Source organism: Poecilia mexicana, unplaced genomic scaffold (genome assembly GCF_051168715.1).
Source record: "Poecilia mexicana isolate PSO_F unplaced genomic scaffold, ASM5116871v1 scaffold_3, whole genome shotgun sequence".
Classification (NCBI taxonomy): Eukaryota; Metazoa; Chordata; class Actinopteri; order Cyprinodontiformes; family Poeciliidae; genus Poecilia; species Poecilia mexicana.
The window spans coordinates 999,879-1,018,786 of record NW_028263372.1 but is presented as its reverse complement, the minus strand read 5'-3'; the positions used below and the strand labels follow the sequence as shown (position 1 = coordinate 1,018,786).

Genomic DNA, 18,908 nt, shown 5'->3' with positions numbered 1-18,908 from the left:
GCCCTGTATTTCATTTATGTTTGTTAATGTAACAGGGACTAAATGGCTATGCAAGCTACATACTCTTGATTTTTATTTGTAAAAACATTTTACAGACATGTAGAATTGTTCTTCCATGTCATTACTTTGTGCTGGTCAAGCCTAATAATGTACATTAAAGAGTTTGGTTTTAAAATTGTTCAGTGTTCCAATTCTTCTGAAGGTTTTTAGAAAACCTTCAGAAAAAATTATTTATATTCCAATTAGTATACACTGAATATATACACAGTTAGGAGAATGTGGTTCCCTGGTCTAAAGCATCTTCTGGTTCCCTGCACACACAGATTTTTTCCTCATGCAGATAATATTAGATTGGAAGGTAGCTCTAATAATAAGTGGACATGAACTGATAGATGTCTCTGTATTTTTCCCTAAAAGACAGACACGCACACACACACACATATACACACACACGCAAGCACACACACACACCCACACACTGTATGTTTTGTTTTCTTGTTATTCCAAAGTGTCCAGTTTTCCCAAAAAACTGCTGCATGAACTTTAGATTACTCTGAGAGTGTTATTGTTACTCTGTGGATTTAATCAGAATTAGAGCAGAAGGTAAAATATTTTTTTCTGATAGGTTTGTGTACAGGAGAATGGGGATGTCTGTCATTTCCAAACTCAAGGCTTAGTTTTAATAGATTTGATAAAAGCGCAAAGTGTGTAAGAGGTTCTCTGTGTGTGCCGAGGTCCGTGCTTTGGGTGGCGTTCCTGCGCTGGTGCAGCTTTTCTCCAGTGACCATTTAGAGGTGCAGCGCTATGCTACAGCGGCTACACGAAATCTTATATATGAGAATGCTGACAACAAGGCGGCCCTGATAGAGGCAGGAGGACTGACGGCTCTGGTCAACACCCTGAGCCAACACGACGAGGAGCTGTGGAAGACCATCACAGGTAGGAATGTAACATCCCAACATCAGAGGAAGCTTGTTAAGTGAGCAAATATGCACCACAGTATAAAAGTCTGTGTGAAAAAAAGAAATGTATATGTGTGTGTCACTAGTCATTCTGGTATTTTCTGTCTGTTAGGTGTCCTTTGGAATCTGTCCTCCAGAGACAACCTGAAGGATAGGCTGGCTGTGGAAGCGTTGCCACTTCTGACTGAGAAAATTCTGGTTCCACTTTGCAAGAGCATCCCTCTGAACCCGTCTGAGAGAGAGATCTTCAACAATACCACTGGCTGCCTCAGGTGAGAACCAGACCAAGATCCCCCGGATAAACTGGAGCGACATGACAGACAAACAAATTGACTGACAGGAAGCTGTTGATGTTGCAGATCCAACCAGACAGCAGGAGTCTGAGACACACAGTCTGCAGCCCAGTGTCAACAACAACACTGCTGATATTAGCACATATTACTTCCAGAGCAAAACCTCCCTTCCTGTTAATCTACTGAGATTAACAGGATCTGAGCAAAGATAAAATGAAACTGTACAACAGATTAACCAAATTAATGATACAAAAATAATCCACTACTTTACTATCTCTCTATTAGCTGCCTTTGACCTTTTTTGAAAGTTTTTTTGTCTTTTCGACTTTAAACTGCATATCTAAACCATGAGATCATCTGTTTCCCAGCAGCCAGCAGGGCGAGTGTCTCATTCCAACTACTGTAGAAATCCAAAATAATTGTTTTCTGTGTGTTTTTTTTTTTTTTTTTGCCACACTGACTATTTTTAGAGTTGATGGATTTTTGTTGTTGTGTCGAATAAGAAAAGGAGTGGAAATACCTAAGCTACTCTTATGTAAGCTATTTTTTTTACTCCTTCATTTACTTCTGCACACTCCCTGAAACATGAAATAAATCCTTGTTTGCTAATTCTACTGGGAATTTTCACTAAAAATGTTGCTTTGAAAGTGATAAACCACAAAGATTTGTTGAGGGAGTTTTTTTACTGGAACAAAAAACATATGTTAAAACAATTTTATTCAAATTCCAGTTAGCCAGTCACATTTGTCACAGCTGAGAGGTCAGCAAGTCAAACATCATCAACATAATACAAGCAAAAATTACAATTTGAAAGAAACCCTCCAGTGTTTTGTTTTTTTCTCTAACAACCTAATTCATATTATATGAGTCATTATGGTCTGATTCAGATCTGATCAATATCAACAAAGCGCCAGGCCTTTTAGTAATCACTTAAATTCTTGAAATTCACCAAAGGTATGTATTATGGGCTGAATAATTATATTCCATTTGTGGGGCCACAATAGAAGGGATCCTCGTGATCCACTACCAGCTGGTGTTCAAGGCAGAATGACAAATGGAGACATTTATGTTGCAGTATGTAACTTTAATGAAAAAAAAACAACATATTTGTTAAAACTGTTACTATGGTGTGACAGTTTGATATGAGACAGATAATCTGTGAAAACATTGAGCTTCTTTGCCAATTAGAAACTACCAATTAGAGACAGGAGGCGGGCCTTAGCACTATTAATCACAATCATGTAGCACTGAACATTCTCTTTCTCTGTCCCCTCCTTGCTTTCTGCTATGCTGCAGCTAGCATAGCATGTTGTGAATGCTAAGTCTAGTTAGCATCACCACAGATGATGTTGGATAAACAGTTTTCCTGTGACTTTAAGTTGTTTCTCTGCCTTCAGCACATTCAGCAGCATGGACATAAGTTTGATTGGCGCTAAACAGGTTTGATTGGCGCTAAACAGGATCTTGGATCAAGAGGATAGACCCTCGGTAGCGGGGTATTTCTCCAGATGGCAATGGTAGCTCAGGAGGAGGTGGAGGAGAGCGACGTTTTCACAGATTATCTTCCTCATAACAAACTGTCAAAACATTTTAACAAATATATAAAAAACATATTATTTATGAAAGTTACATACTGCAGATTTAAAATGTCACATTTATATAGTTTTAAATATTAATCCATGCATAGATGGAATTGCTCCCTGCCTGCAGTTTTACTTTTACAAAGCGGTCACTGAGAGAGCGCCACCTTTCTGCAGACAGCTTCCTCAGTGGAGGGGTTTTTAGTCATTTGACCGTTTTTATAATTATTTAGTAACTAACCGTACAAATTCACATAATTCATCACTGTGTCAGATTCGTGTCAGCTGCGGATACAAAAAGCAGGTCATGGAAGAGGATTAGTTGAAGCAAAATATCAATATTACTGTCTGAGCGCAGTTCTGCATAAAACCCGCCCACAAACTTCTGACCAATCACACTCTCCTCTCAGAGCTCCGTACCAGAGGAACAGTTCCTCAGCCAGGCTGCAGCCTGTTTCCACATATTTGCTGCAGGTCAATAACTTGATGGAATCTGCTGGGTTTCCTTAGACATCAATTTTTTAACTACTTAGAATAACTAATTCCGTACACTTTACTGTTTGATAACTAATATCAGTTAGAATGTATGGATGTGATTGAATTATAATGATTTTTTTGCAAAGAGAGGACTCTTGTTGTGAAATGCCATCAAATAAATAAACTGAAATGAATTAAATGTAATATTTGCGGTATTCCCAAAGTGATCAATGTTCATTTTATAAAGCTTGCACACGGTGAAGCTCCTGTCAGGCTCGTTCTTCCCAGGTATCGATAAAAACCAAAATGAGTCCAAATGTTTGCTGTTTGAATCTTTCTTTGATTTTTGTAATTTCCTCTGATGTACGTCACCACATTCTGATGTCACTGCACATTTTAAATCGACAATAGATAATTTTATGTGAATTGATTTTTTTGGCCCACCTCTAGTGATTAGACATGCCTTTATGCTTAGAAAATTTAGTCCAGAACTGAGATAAAACAGGTTGAATTTTATAATAATCAGATCAAAGTGACCTTTGCAGTGACATGTTTCCTGCTGGGTATGAATGTGTCTGTTTGTGTGTTTACCTCGTGTCTGTATGTTTAGGAACTTGAGCTCAGTAAATGAGAGAACGAGACGGAAGATGAGAAGCATGCAGGGTTTGGTGGACTCTCTGGTGTGCTACATTCAGCTGGGGGAAAGAGGAGATGATAAGGTAACCCTGATCTCACTAACAAGCTGTAAATAATGCAGTAGTACATACAAAGAGGTCTGATTTCAGAACCATTGGACATCGTTACTGCAGACTGCCTAAAATACCAGCAGCTCTGAGCAGGTAAAAACCCAACAGACATAGAAAGATGACCTCTGATTAACAAAGATGGTGTCATTACATTGGCTCCTGGTGGCCATTATTTGAGATTTTACTGGTTTTCACTAACCCAGTGGTAGTAATTCTATGTGCTGCTGCCAGCCTTGGCCAGGTTTTACTTACATAAGATAACTTTGCTGTTATCTTTGAATGTTCTTTATCCGTTAACCCACTTGTACAAACAGCTACTATCACAAAACGTACTTTCACAGAAAACACAGCAGAAACATTTAATCAAATCTACTCTGCTTCCTCGCCCTTAAACTATAATGACGTAGATAAGTTGGTAGATGATTTTCAGTGCAAACTTTCAGATATCATTGATTACATTGCACCCATTAAAGTGAAGGTTGTGTCTGGTAGGAAGAAATCTCCATGGAGAAATGCACAAACAGTTCTGTCTGCAAGACAACTCTGCCGTAGGGCCGAACGGAAATGGCGTAAAACTCAACTACATGTTTATTATGACATCTACAAAGAAAGACTACGTAACTATCACACAACACTAAAACATGCAAGAGAGGCTTTCTTTGCAGATGTCATAAACAAAAACACTAACAACGCCCAAGCTTTATTTGCTACTGTTGACAGGCTCACAAATCCTCCTGTGACGTTACCACCTGAACTTCAATCTAATGCCGCCTGCAACAAGTTCTCCAGTTTCTTTTCAGAGAAAATTCAAAAGATCAGAGGATTAATCTGCACATCCACTCCAAAGTCAGTACCAATGCTGTGCCCAAACAAAACAAAGGCAGTAATGATGACCCAATTTCAACTACTTCATTATAAAACCCTAGAAGAAATTATAAGTCAATTAAGCTCCAGTTCCTGCTGTCTGGCTGTTCTACCCACACATTTCTTTAAGAAAGTCCTGCCTGTCGTTGCTAATGATCTGCTCCAAATAGTAAACTCATCACTGTCTTCAGGTGTTTTCCCCCAGGCTTTGAAAACAGCAGTTATCAAACCACTGATAAAAAAGAACAATCTAGACAAATCACTACTGCAGAATTACAGGCCGATCTCCAACCTCCCATTCATGAGCAAAATTCTTGAAAAAGCAGTTTTTAAACAATTAAATAACTTCCTAACAATAATGAATTGCTTTGACTCCTTCCAGTCTGGTTTTCGTGCTCACCACAGCACGAAAAAGTCACCACAGCCCTTGTAAAAGTGTTCAAAGATATCCATATAAATACAGACTGTGGGAGAACCACAGTGCTGGTTCTGTGCAGCCTTCGACACTGTTGACCATGATATTTTACTGAATTGACTGGAGAGTTGGGTCGGACTCTCTGGTCCAGTGCTCAACTGGTTTGAATCTTACATAAAGAACAGGAATTTCTTTGTTTCAATTGGAAACTTCTCATCAGAGAGGTCAAAGGTCACATGTGGGGTACCCCAAGGCTCAATCCTAGGACCCCTTCTTTTTAATATTTATATGCTCCCGCTGGCTCAGGTTATAGCAGGAAATAGGATTAGCTACCATAGCTATGCGGATGATACACAGCTTTACATCACGATGTCACCAGGTGACTCTGAACCCATCCAATCACTGAACAGATAAAGGTGTGGATGAGCCAAAACTTTCTCCAGCTGAACAGAAACAAAACTGAATTTATTATCTTTGGACCGAAAGAGGAGCGAACTAGAATCAATGCGCAGCTTCAGTTATTACAACTGAAAACCAGCGATTTTCAGTTGTAATAACTGAAAATCGCTGGTTTTTCAGCCCGAAACCTGGGAATAGTGATGGACTCTGACCTGAACCTTCAGAGCCACATTAAGACAGTCACAAAGTCGGCCTTCTATCACCTGAAGAACATCTCCAGGATTAGAGGACTAATGTCTCAGCAGGATCTAGAGAAACTCATCCATGCGTTTATCTTTAGCCGTATTGATTACTGTAACATCGTCTTCACAGGTCTGACTAATAAATCAATCAAACAACTGCAGCTGATCCGGAACGCTGCTGCTCGCGTTCTCACTAGAACCAGGAAGATAGAGCACATAACACCAGTTTTAAAGTCCCTACACTGGCTCCCTGTAGCTCAAAGAATAGACTTTAAAATACTGTTGTTAGTTTATAAATCACTGAACGGTTTAGCACCAAAATATATTAAAGATCTGTTATTGCTGTATCAACCATCTAGACCCCTCAGATCTTCTGGTTCTGGTCTCCTTTGCATCCCGAGAACCAGAACCAAACGAGGAGAAACAGCATTCAGTTTCTATGCGCCACGGATTTGGAACAAACTTCCAGAAAACTGTAAAACAGCTGAAACACTGGGTGCCTTTAAATCTCAACTTAAAACCCACCTGTTTACAGTTGCTTATGGCAATTGATGCCTTCAATGTATTTGCGAGTGACTGGGGGTCATTGTGCGTATATAAAACCCTGTAAATTCTAGACTCTAACAGGTAACCAACTAATGTACAAAATCCGCGTAGGACAGCGAAAGTCCTAGCGCAAAATTTTCGCGAAACAGGCGGACGGAGCCTGGTGCTGCAAGGCTGGAGGCCTTGTCCTGTTAGGCTGCGGGGCCTGGCTAATACCCGTGTTAAGAAATGGAAGATCTCAGTAGATCATATAACTTGACTGGACAGGAAGTCCAACAGAATGATTTTATCTTTTCTTTTTATCTTTTTATTACTTTCTTTTTATTTTTCTTTCTCACTGTTTAAAATTATGTAAAGCACTTTGAAATGCCTTGCTGCTGAAATGTGCTATACAAATAAAATTTGATTGATTGATTGATAAGAGATTTTTAATCTTAATGGAATATTTCTGGTGAAATAAAGGCTTATAATAACTATACTATGGTGTATTAGAACCGGGCCACAAACCAGTGAACATGGCCGGGTAAATTATTTCTTACAAGGTCTTTCAGTTACCATGGAACCAGGATGCATGGTTCCTAGATCCAGAAATGTTGCATCCTATTAAGGAAATAGAATAAAAAAATGGAAGACGTATTAAGATTTAACCTACTTTTAAAGGAAAAATGAATGAACCGCTGACAATTTATGTCTGTTTTTATCATGTGACTTCTAATACACTTCTTTAGGAATAGGGGGCGCTGGGCTCTCTGTGTCAAAAGTCAGAATCTTCTAAACATCTTTTCACAGGCTCTTAAATCAGGAAACATCTGGAACATGCAGTGAGGTGTGCCTCAATAACCAGGGCTGGGAAACACTCATATAGAGCAACACAACACTCATCTGAAAGTGATTCAGAACAAATGGGAAAAAAATAGAGACTCACACATGATAATAATAACCCACCTTTGACGTTGTCCTGCTCTGGACGGTGAACGACAAAGATCTTGACAAAGAATGTGTTGATATTTTTTGCTTACTTTTTGGGCGTTTTTATTGCAACATATTAGAGTTGAGTGCTTGTTTTACTTTGCAACTTTAAAGTTGATGTAGTGTTTTAAAATCTGTTAAGCATTTATTTCCTTAGAGTCAATAAAAAATGTTCCTTTGCTTTCATCAAATCTGTGAATTTGACAATAAATGAAATATTTGTCTTGGTCTCTCTGAGCACGTCTCACTGAAGACTTGCTTTTCTAATGGACCTGATGTGAAGGGGTCAGAAAAGGGAGTAAAGACATGCAGCAAAGGAACCGGGGACAGGAGCTGAACTCAGGGTGACAGTCTCGGGGTTCTAGCCTCTGTCTATAGCCACTGCATCATGTGACGGCCCATACTATGTGTTTATTGTTAATAAATTAGAAGTTATGTGTTGTTGTTGTGGTTTTACTCCTCAGTGATCCTGCTGTAATTTCTGGAATTGTTCCTTTTTTCTCATCCTTTTCAGAAACTAGTGGTTCCTGTTTATGGAAAAGCTCTCTGTTTTTCCAACACGACTCATGTCTGTGGTGTTTTTATTTTCCTGCTTTCTAAATGTGGTTCCAAATATCAGCTGAAACATTTGATGTCACTTTGAATATAAACTACAGTGTCACTTAGTGTGTGTTTGTTGCTCTAGGGCTTCTACATATAGATATTTTAGTCTCAAAAATATGTTCCACAACTTCAAATAAAAATAAGTTGCACATAAAATTAATTATGCTTTGAAGTCAACGCATTATGTGAACCATTACTAAAAATTTAAAAAGCAGTCTTCTAGTCTGAAGTTGAATCCTGTGTTTTCTTCCTGTTTAGGGTTTGGAAAACTCCTTGTGTGTGATGAGGAATCTGTCGTACCAGCTGTACGTGGAGCTTCCTCCGTCAGTCCGCCTCCACCTGGAGGGCCCATCCAGAGCTTCAGCCTCCAGAACTGATGAGATGATTGGCTGTTTCACTGTGCAGAGCAAAAAGAACAATGAGGTGAGGTCTTTGTCACTGGATGCTAAGACTTCTAAGATTTTTACAGAGGAGCATTTCTTGACCACTTAGGGTGTCAGGAACCAGGGCAGTGTGGTTCCAACAGGCCCACTGGCAATCATGTGCTCTGTGGATGAAGATTGTCCAAAGTGACCTAATGATGTTTTTTTTTACAGCTTCAACACAGGAATCTTCCAAGACTGTCACACCCCAAGGACTCTGAGTGGCTGTGGCACCCGAAGGGCGTGGCCCTCTACAAGCAGGTCCTGCAGAACAGTGAAGGCAGCTCAGCTACAGTGGAAGCTGCTGTTGGAGCCCTGCAGAACATCACATCTGGAGAAGGACGGGTAGGCTCACAATGACAAACAATTCTATAGTGCCAATTCACAGCAAATGTCGTCTGAAGGCGCTTTAGAAAAAAGCACCATTTCAGTTCAATTCCGATTGATGCTGGTTATCAAGCAGTACATTTGGCTCAACTAATTATTTAATTTAGTTTAACAAGTTTTATAACTAAGAAAACCCAGCAGATTGCATCAAGTCATTAACTGCTACTCCATTAGCTATAAAACTGCACAAATTGACATCAAAATATTCTATGAATTCCCTTAATGGAAACACTAATTTTGAAAAAAAAAAAAAAATTGCGATAGAATGAGGTGGCTTTTCAGCCATATCGAAACAAATGTATTTTACAAAACTCTATTGACAACGCTTTCTTCGCATCACGAGTCACATGATCAACAGCCGAATGTTACTGGTTAAAATGACGAAGAACAGGACAGGAAGTAGTAGTATGAAAATTGTTTGTTTTTGTTTTTTCAGACAATGTCCAGCTGGCTCCACCAGAGCTCTCAGCATCACAGTTCATAAATAGTTGTTATTCAACATGTTGAATCCATAACTCTTCTGTAAAATTACTGACTCCATTTTCCCAAAATGCCACATATGTAGTCGCTCCCAAGTAGGCGGGGCTTGTCATGCCAACACCTGAGAAGAGACTCCAACGTCTCCTTTGATTGGCTATTTCCTTTGATAAGTTCAAGTACCATGAAATGAGACATGAGATATGAATACATCTCATGTCACTGTTTACATCTGTTGTTGCCATGATTTATAATGTCTTACTGCGGAGAAAAGTTCAGTCATGTGATTTTCATTTATTTCTTACTCTGCAGTTGTGAAATTGTGTTTTTACACATTACACACACAAAGATTTACACATTTGTAATAGACTTGCACCTTTCGCTCCTCCTGGATGCAGCGGCAGCAGACAAGTCGTTGACTTTACAGCAGTCCCTCATACCAAGTATCTAAATAAAGAACATGTGAACATTTATATAACAAAATAATCTCACTTAAATATTTACTTCTTGAACTGGTTTAATTCTTTTCATATAATATGTCTATGGAGGAGAAATGAAGCGTAAATGGAGCAGGTTGGAGGAGTGAAGTGTTGTTTGTGTGTGTGTGTGTGTGTGTGTGTGTGTGTGTGTGTGTGTGTGTGTGTGTGTGTGTGTGTGTGTGTCAGTGGCCAGCGGTGCTGAGCGGCGTGGTGAGTGAGCAGGAGAGGATGGTCCCCATCCTGCTGGATCTGCTGGACAGCAGCAATGAGATGCTCCTCAGGCCGCTGACCGGCCTCCTCAGGAACCTGACCAGGCACGCTACAGACAAAGACCACATGGGTGAGGGGCCGGCAATAAGCAATGAAACTCCATCAAAAAAAGCATCTTTATGTTGCATATCATTTCTCTAAATAAACATAAAACTCTTTGACTGGCTCTTCTGTTGGCAGCTAAGATCATGGTGAGCGCTCTGGTGTCCAGGCTGCCTGCTGACGGCCTGGAGAAGGCCCCGTCCAGTGAGGTGGTGGTCAACATGTGCGGGGCCCTGAACCATCTGGTCACCTGCAGTTCTTTAGCAGCCCGAGATATCGCCTACTTCAATGGTCTTCCTAAGCTGATGGGCATAAAGACGTCACATGATAACAGGTAGGACTGACAGCTGCTGCAGATCAAGGTCAAAGGTCAGCTGTAGTTAATTCCTCCAATTCTAACAGAACCTTTCCTCATTGGCTGCCTCTGTTTCCCGTTTATAAGCTACTGCATTTCATATGGCCACTGACCCCACAGAGAGATGTCTTAATAGAATTGATCATGTCATTTATGAATGTTTACTGGTGACGGTCTGACCTGTGTGCCCCCCTCCTCACTGCCTCACTGTGATCCGCCTGCCGTCTCTGTTTAGCTCCGGGAGCCTCCGGGCTGCCAGGGCGGCCTCCACCGTGCTCTGCAACATGTTCCAGTACAACAAGCTGCACAGAGATTACAAACTGGTGAGTCCAATATCAGCCCTGTTTGGGAAGTACAGTGTGGATTCTCAGTGATTGCAGAGCTCAGTTGTGAAATTTACTCCAGTTTTTCCCGTTTCAGTTATAAACAAAAGCAGAAGGAGTTTAATCTGGTCTACTGAAAGAATTACTGTCTTGATGGTTTGGGTGGAGTGGCAGCCACAGATTTTACACCCCCTCATTAAGACACTCATTGGAGGCAGAAAGCACCAATAAAAGTTGCATTTTTAAGCTGACTCAGTGCAACAGTCCATCAAGTTTAGTTAGTGCACTGCTTTTTATTCCTGACTCACTACAATATAAATTGTTTTTGTTTTTTCAGTTTTATCATATTTTTTCTCAACTTTTTTTAAATAGTTTTTTTCTGATCTGCTACTGATATAATCTTATCAGTTTATCAGGTTTATTTGTATATTAACTTTTTTCAGTCTGAATTGAAACAGATTTTGGGAAAAATGTTTCCGTGACTTTTTATGTCAATGTTTGGTTTAAAGTGTAATTATGAAGGCGTATGGATGTGTTGCTTGTTTGTGTATCATTCTATGCTTTTTATTCTTTTTTGATGGAGTGTTTTGGGTGGGAATTAATTTCATTTAGTCAGTAAAGCTATCAGGCAGACGAGTCTGTGTTTCTCTTGTTAGACATAGTTTTCTCTGCTGCTGCATTGTTGGAGCTGAACTTCAGGCCAAACTGAGCTGATGTGTGTGTGTGTGTGTGTGTGCGTGCGTGTGCGTGTGTGTGTGTGTGTGCGTGTGCGTGTGTGTGTGTGTGTGTGTGGGCGTTGGCCAATTGCTTCCACCAGATGGTTTTCTGCTTCACGTCGTCTCATATCGGTTTCTCTTTTTTTTTCTGCTTGACCTCAGCTTCCCATTGGTCCATCTTCTTCCTCCCTACTCTTGTTGTGAAGGCCTCTGGACACTGCAATGCACTATCAAACATTTCTGTGAATTGTTTGGTTACTAAATGGTTACCTTTGTTCTGGCAAATGTCTGATTGGCTCTTAGTTTGTCATGAAGTTGGAGATCAGGTTGAGCCATTTCAGCTGAAAACAGGACTTTTCCCTTTTTAAAAAAAAAAATCAGGAGATTTATTAACAAAATACAAATATCCTTCACATCATCCCTAATTTCAGCATTCCTGTTATGATGTCCCAGCAGTATTTGTGTGCGTTGGACTCAGCAGGAGTACAGAATCCATCTGAGGGTCTGTCTGTTTGTCTCTGAGGTGGCGTTGGCAGTCAGTAAGCTCCGATTTTCTCCTGTATAATCAGCCCATCAACAAACTGAACTTTGCACAACAAACAAAACCTACATGAGCCAAGCTGAATGCTCCCTCATGTGGCTTCTGACTCACATAAACAAAATGATTTAAAGCCATAAATAAAGAGCTAGATGTAAAATGACTCCATTCCAACCATGATGTGGAATCTGCTGGATGACTGGTGGATTTTCTGGGTGGTGAAATAATGTTTTTCTAGTTTTATCTTCTTTCATTGGTGTTGTTGTGGATATAACAGCCTGAGTGTTCAGCAAACATTTGGTAACGATAATCTCTGCAATATTTAGGAGGAACTCTGTCGCTCCATCAAATTTATTATTTTAAGTATTTGCTTTATTTCTTTGTGTTCGACAGAGAGGATTTACACGACAGAACTTCGTCGATTCCAACTTCTAGTCTCTGTTTCCTCCCAGCGTGAATTCTGCAGTGAGGAGAAGGAGGCGAACGGACCGACCAGAACCAAACACAGGAGCTGTTATTCCTCCATTTGGAACTGTTTGACTGATTTATGCCTGCGTTGTGTTTTTGACAGTCACATGCAGCTGGTTTATTTTAGACTGATTCTGACATAACATATGGTTTATCCCTGACAGAATAGATTCAGACTTAATGTTGTTAAGACATACCGACTGCAGCGCCCTGTTAGTGTGTGAATCAAGTTGCCCGTTTAACTCTTGGTGTTGCGCACACACATTTTAAACCTAATTCTGATTCATCTCATTTCTTTCAAATGTTTCTTATTGTTGAGGCTACTGAAAGCTTTACACATTATCACACTTCTCTTTGGAAGCTAACGTTCTGCTCAAGCTCCCATCAGAGAAGAAGAAACCTGCTAGATGCAGTAGTTTTTAAAAGATTTATCAAGACTATTTATGAATATTTTTGCCCCTTTTTGAGGAGTACATTTTTGTCTTTTTTGAAGTAAGATAACAGAGAAGATCTGCAGCTGGATTTGGCATGTATGTAGGTAGATATGTTCAAATTGGATATTTAACATGGAATTGCTCCAGAACTCTGATGACTCGTATGTGTTGAACACTTTACTTAGTGTCTTCATACTTCAACTTCATTGTTGCACTATTTCCTCATAGCAGTGTGAAAGATGAGGTAAGAGCCAATGAGGTTCCTCCCTTTGGATTCCCGTCTCAAAGAGGAATGCTGAGGAGACGTAACATCCCGCCAAGCACTCAGTGCGTCATGTCATTTTCAGTCTCACCTCTGGGGGTCACTGTTTCATTTACTTTGGGATTTTAGCTCCTGACGTCAACAACGGTTAGATAATATAAATGAATGAATATAAAAGAAACACATTGACATTAATAGTCATGGTTAGACCAGCGCTTGTCACAAGTTTTAATAACAAGCTAAAGCTCCACCAAGTTGACAGAATTTCTTAAACACAACAGGACTTGGACTATTTTCTGTTTTTTTGTGTTTTGTCATTACAAACATAACAAACTACATGATTGATTGATTCATGGAGTCAGTGTACTTATGCATTCTATTATGTTGAAGTTTTACAGTTGAAAAATGCATTAAGAGTAGAGGCTTCTAATTCTGACCTCAAGATCCAACATGGTTGCCTTGTATAAAACCTACTAATATCTGCAATAAAAAGAAATGTTTATTTGTATTATGGTGCCCCCTTTTGTGAATATGTTGCTAAAGTTTGAAAGTAAATCACATAGAAATGTTAGTTACTGCTGTTAGCTACTAATAATACTGTTGCTCAGCATTTTCAGAAAACTTGTTCCCAAGAAAGCCCTCGGCTCGTTGCTGGTAAGGAAATCTACAAAGTAACAATAACTGGGTTGGGTTTTGGACTCTGTAACGGTTGGTGTTTGTTAGCTCTACATTACAGTTCATACGTTTGCATTTACTATATTTCCTCTGAGTCAAATAGTACTGTCCTGTGGTGGGATTAGATTACAGGGACAACTGATCAGTTCTGATTAATAGTTACATTACAGACACTAATATTATATACCAGTAAAAGCTCCTACTCCAGATTAAGAACTAAAAAGTCCATCCAAAAGCAGAAAAAAAAAACAGCTGCAGGCTCTGATTTGGAAACATTGAAATGAGTCGCTACTATACATCATGTGACTGACAGTAAAAACAACTTTCACTTTAGGTATTCAGTGTTTTTAGGTAGTTCAGTCTAACATTAAACATGTTGAGGCCTCCAACTTCTATGTAACTTTGTCACAATTCAAACTTTTTGTGTTATCACGAATAATTCAGCAAAGAAATGCGTGAATGTGTCGCTACCTGTACTATGAATGAGTGGTTCGTGTTTAATAGAACTCTCTCTGTGCTGAATAAACAAACTGAAAAGTAAAATAATACAAAGTACCTTTACATAATTGAATTATTAATCCTGTTTGACGTCATCTCACCTGATATGATTGTAACTGTCTGTCACCTGTTCAGCAATTCAGCTGTTCCTGTTAAACTGGTTTGATCATGTAGCAATTTCCAATGTAGTGAAGTTTAGAAACAGTAAAAATAATAATTTTAATAAAGGTTGATGAATTGTTTATGGGTTTTTACTGTTTTTATCTGTGTTTGAATATAAATGGCTTACTGCACATTTACCTATTCGTTTTATTTTTGTTTGAAAACCATTTGATCTGCTTACCCTTAAACCTTTTGTTTTCAGTCAGATGTACGTTTTTTGTGAATGTTAGAAGAAAAACAACGAAAGAATTTCCTTAAAACAGCAGAAACCTGTTCTTTTCAAAAACAGACCAATGCTCTTCCAAGATAACATAAAAGGGAATCAAATGGGAAAAAAAAGAAAAAGAGAACATAGGCTTTGTGAGAAGTTTTTAAATCTTAATGCAAGCCTTAGTTGAATTCCTTTCCACTCTCATCGTAGCGTCATATTCCTGTCATCCAGGAGGATCCTCTGACCCTTAGATGATCCACATGATGCTCAGAGACTCACTGACCTCAGCTTGTTGTGCCAGGAGGGACTGAATCATGAGCAGCATCCTGAGGAGACCCCTGCTGCCCACAGCCTTCAGGAGCTACAGTAAACTAGAGTAGATTGATTTGCAACATTTAATTTCCCTTTGACTGCGACAGACTGGCAACCTGTCCAGGCTGTATCCTGCCTCTTGCCCGGAACGTTCGCTGGCGATAGGCACCAGCACTCCTCCCGACCCCACTAGGGACAAGGGTGTACAGAAAATGGATGGATGGAATTTAGTTTTGATATTTTTAAGGTATCTTTAAATTTAATTCAATTCAAAAGCAACAATTATTGGAGAGCTTGCTTCACACAGCCAGAGATCAGCGGAAACTCTGGATTTTGATCAATGAACTACTTATCTGTGCAAAGGCTGTTACTATGGTGACATATTCAGAATTGGATTTCATTCTCCCTCCGGAACAAAAAAAACAACCCAGATTTCCTAAACACTGTTACTATTTTTAGAAAACCTGTTTCAGGTGTTTGTTTTCTCCAAAATGGGATAATTTATTTTAGAGTGAAGGAAGTGATGCAATCCAGTTTCTGAATTCATTGCAGCCTTCTTCCAGCCTAACTACATGGAGATTCCTAGCTTTAGTATAAACATCTCCCATTCATTCATTCATTCATTCATTCATTCATTCATTGAGTATTTGAATATATTCACATATTGTCATTAATTTGTCAGCTACAAAAGGAGTGACAATACAGCTAACACGAGAAGAGCCTGAGAGCAGAGTTCAGTTATGTGGAGGACATGTTTAATTGCTGGACACCAATCAAAGAAGAGATGACTCCACATTTCTCTTCTCGGCTGTTTTATTTACTTGCTTGTTTAGACAGAAACCTTGAGATGAAAATGTGCAACAGTCTGGTTCACTGCACGTTTATTTAACAACAGTAAGCTGTTATCTGCTTTTTCCTACAATAAGAGCAACAATGAAACAAGTTTAGGAATGAAGCAGCTAAATGTTCCACAGTGCATCATTCAGCAGTAAATGACTGACATTCAATAACACATTAGTTACATTTCAAAATAAAACCAAACCTGCTGCTACTTTCAACAATATTCTTGAACAAATATCTCACATTATTTTGAGTTACAACAGCAGGCACAGATTATTAAAAAGCATAAATTCATTTTTTCCATTTCAGCGCCTTTCAGTGGAAGCAGATTGGAGGTCAGCTAAGGTCACACTTCGGTTGATATGGGACGTCCAAGTTTCCTGTCACTGAAAAGAAAACAGACAAAACATACAGAATAAAATTAAAATCTGGATGAACTGCTTTCATGCATGTGAAATTTTGTATAAATTTGTTTTTTTCTCTATTTAAAACAAAAACTCAATTCACTGAATTCTCGATGTGTAGGTTGGTGCAGTATTTTGTGAAAATACACCCTCATAGAGGAATCATATAAATGCTTTCACAGGCAAACCTGTTCTGCAAGAGCACCTTCCCATTCATCCAGTTTGAGTGAAAGGTGGCGCGAGATCCCTGTAGAAATTCTGAGGTGGACGACCAGGTAGCATAACATACAGGCACACCCTCATGCCTCAATTCATTATCTATAAACATAGCCTAAGAGAGAACCGAAAGTAGAGATGGAAACAGCTCACGATGCATTATTTAGATTGGCTATTAAAATGAACTGGATAACGGTAGGGAAACACTGTTGTCTGTATTATAACAGTACTACTTGTCTGGTAATGTGTCTTGAGAACACATTAATTATAAACTGACACCACAGTAATACACTGAAATGGAGCCAGCAGGTAAAAGTGAATTACATCACATTATGATCACAAAGGTACAACACAGGTTGGAGTGGCATCATGTAATCATACTTCACTGAACTCCAGTCAACCACACCAAACTCAAAGTCAAACAATGTGTGACATAATGTTGGAGCGGAAAAACTACATTAACAACAACATGGACTTTTCACAAGAGGGTGAATTCAAAATGTGTTTTAGTGAGTTTTTCCTCTTAAGATGACTTATGTTTATTCCATTTGACTCACTTCAATTCACTCTTGAGTCGTTCCATTTTATCATGCAAGCGACTATTCTTAACCCTGACAGGTTTTTCTGGGACGAACCAGGCAGCGATAAACTTGCACACCACCACTACATGCTGCGGGCAGAAAACACACGCAAGACAAAATGATGTAAGACAATCAAATTCAGTTCTTTTTCTAATTTTAATTTTAAAAATGTTTGCAATATTCCAGGAACAAACCTCAAAGAGAATGATGAACGCAAAGCGTATAGCCAGGACAAACCAAAACTGAGAGGTCAGAGAGTAGTCTTGATTCCTGTAGTCTCTGTAGCTGTAAACAACAGTTGGACCTGGTTGACCCGTCTATGAAGGAACACTACATGTGTGAACACAAACCAGTCATTTAGTTCTCTCACCTGCACTGAGTGACGTTAGCATAATCGTTTGTTTTCAGCATATATTCATCTTTGATGTTGGTCTTCATGAAGGCTACAGACAGAGTGTCATTAATGTAGCCTTGCATACAGCTGCAAATAAGAAAAACATCATGAGGACAGAACATAACTCAGTGCTAACATGATGTCAGAGCTTTAAGCTGGAGACATGACTGACTGTGTTGAGATGATGCCTTTGGCACATGGGCCATAATGGTAATGGTAAACCAGACGAGGAATAAAGTCAGATGAGATGCCAATGACCAAGCCATTAATGATCACAGCAAATACACCAACAGCTTCCAACACTTCCGTCCATATTCCTGCAGACAACAAAATAATCCTCAAATACAGCAGTTACATACAAACTCCTGTTTCTGTGTTGTATCTATTGCACTAAGTGGCAGAAAGTGCTCTTTCTGTGGCTCTTTTCTAAAAATAGGCTTTCTGGGTTTAAAACAACATAAAAGACAATGAAATGCTTGTTTTCCATGACTTACCAATGTCATTGGTCTTCCTGGGAATAAGGCGCCGCTCGTAGCGGACCATTTTGATGGCATCCAGGCGAATCTCAATGATGTTATTCATAAGAGCCAGAAGGGGCGCCAGAGGGAATGCAGCCACAAATGTGGTGGTGAAGCTGAACTGGATCACTGAGGAGCACAGAGAGCAGTGGGCAACATGCAAACAAAACAGCAACCTGCAGTTCTAAAAGCTGAAAACAAAAACCACACCACGTCAGTCCTTGTTATTTTAATTTATTAATTAGCTCTTTCCTCCATGTGTGACTTTGAGCAGCATTTAATGTTATGCTAATTTCAAACTGCAGCGTGAGAGAAACAAGTATAAATCCCTCTCGTGATTCTTTCTCCCTCATTTTCATGGCTGTAATATTTGTAGTTACAGTGACATAGACCTACCCATTTCCAGAAACTCATTAAACAGGCTGAAGGCATCCGTGTTACCCAGGTGATAGTTTCTCAGCCAGTCCCGTCTTTTGCAAATATCACATGCTTCAACACGACCCTGCTTTTCACGACAAAACTTCCTGTAGCATTTGCCACACTGTCTCTTCAGCCGCCTTGCAGTTTTTTTTCTCAAAAAGTTCATGGCCCAGCTGCAAGAGGATTAGATCCACTGTTGGTTCCTGTAGGTTACCTGAATGCAACATGCAAAGTCAAAACAAAACATCTCACTTACGGCACAAGGATCTCAAAGATGTTGTTGAGAGTCTGTTTGAGCAGCATAATCACCGCCATTTGGATAAAAAGGTCTGTTAAACAACCACTCGGATGGCACTGCAACACAAACGACACATCAGGGTTTACTATTTACCATGCTGTTGCAGAATG

At 39.5% G+C, this 18,908-nt stretch overlaps 2 protein-coding genes across 4 annotated transcripts in view; one reads left to right on the top strand and one right to left on the bottom strand.

Annotated features, from left to right (window-relative positions):
• LOC106925760 (plakophilin-3-like) overlaps positions 1–14,684 on the top strand; it is a 29,327-nt gene extending 14,643 nt beyond the window's left edge. The window contains exons 5-13 of the mRNA XM_015000241.2: positions 735–939; positions 1,075–1,234; positions 3,923–4,031; positions 8,355–8,519; positions 8,693–8,863; positions 10,048–10,201; positions 10,312–10,507; positions 10,764–10,851; positions 12,499–14,684. Coding sequence (XP_014855727.2) covers positions 735–939; positions 1,075–1,234; positions 3,923–4,031; positions 8,355–8,519; positions 8,693–8,863; positions 10,048–10,201; positions 10,312–10,507; positions 10,764–10,851; positions 12,499–12,540 — 1,290 coding nt within the window. The 3' untranslated portion in view covers positions 12,541–14,684. The remainder of the gene's footprint in view (positions 1–734; positions 940–1,074; positions 1,235–3,922; positions 4,032–8,354; positions 8,520–8,692; positions 8,864–10,047; positions 10,202–10,311; positions 10,508–10,763; positions 10,852–12,498) is intronic.
• Positions 14,685–15,922: 1,238 nt separating this feature from the next.
• The window catches only part of LOC106925759 (anoctamin-9-like), a 31,943-nt gene continuing 28,957 nt past the window's right edge, over positions 15,923–18,908 (bottom strand). For 2 of the 3 annotated variants that reach the window (XM_015000240.2, XM_015000239.2), the window contains exons 17-24: positions 18,757–18,854; positions 18,477–18,673; positions 18,057–18,209; positions 17,735–17,879; positions 17,539–17,649; positions 17,363–17,453; positions 17,145–17,257; positions 15,923–16,353 (exon numbers count right to left, since the gene is read on the bottom strand). In XM_015000240.2, the coding sequence (XP_014855726.1) occupies positions 16,314–16,353; positions 17,145–17,257; positions 17,363–17,453; positions 17,539–17,649; positions 17,735–17,879; positions 18,057–18,209; positions 18,477–18,673; positions 18,757–18,854 (948 nt within the window). In that variant the 3' untranslated portion in view covers positions 15,923–16,313. The remainder of the gene's footprint in view (positions 16,354–17,144; positions 17,258–17,362; positions 17,454–17,538; positions 17,650–17,734; positions 17,880–18,056; positions 18,210–18,476; positions 18,674–18,756; positions 18,855–18,908) is intronic. The other variant, XM_088004019.1, reaches the window with a different exon arrangement.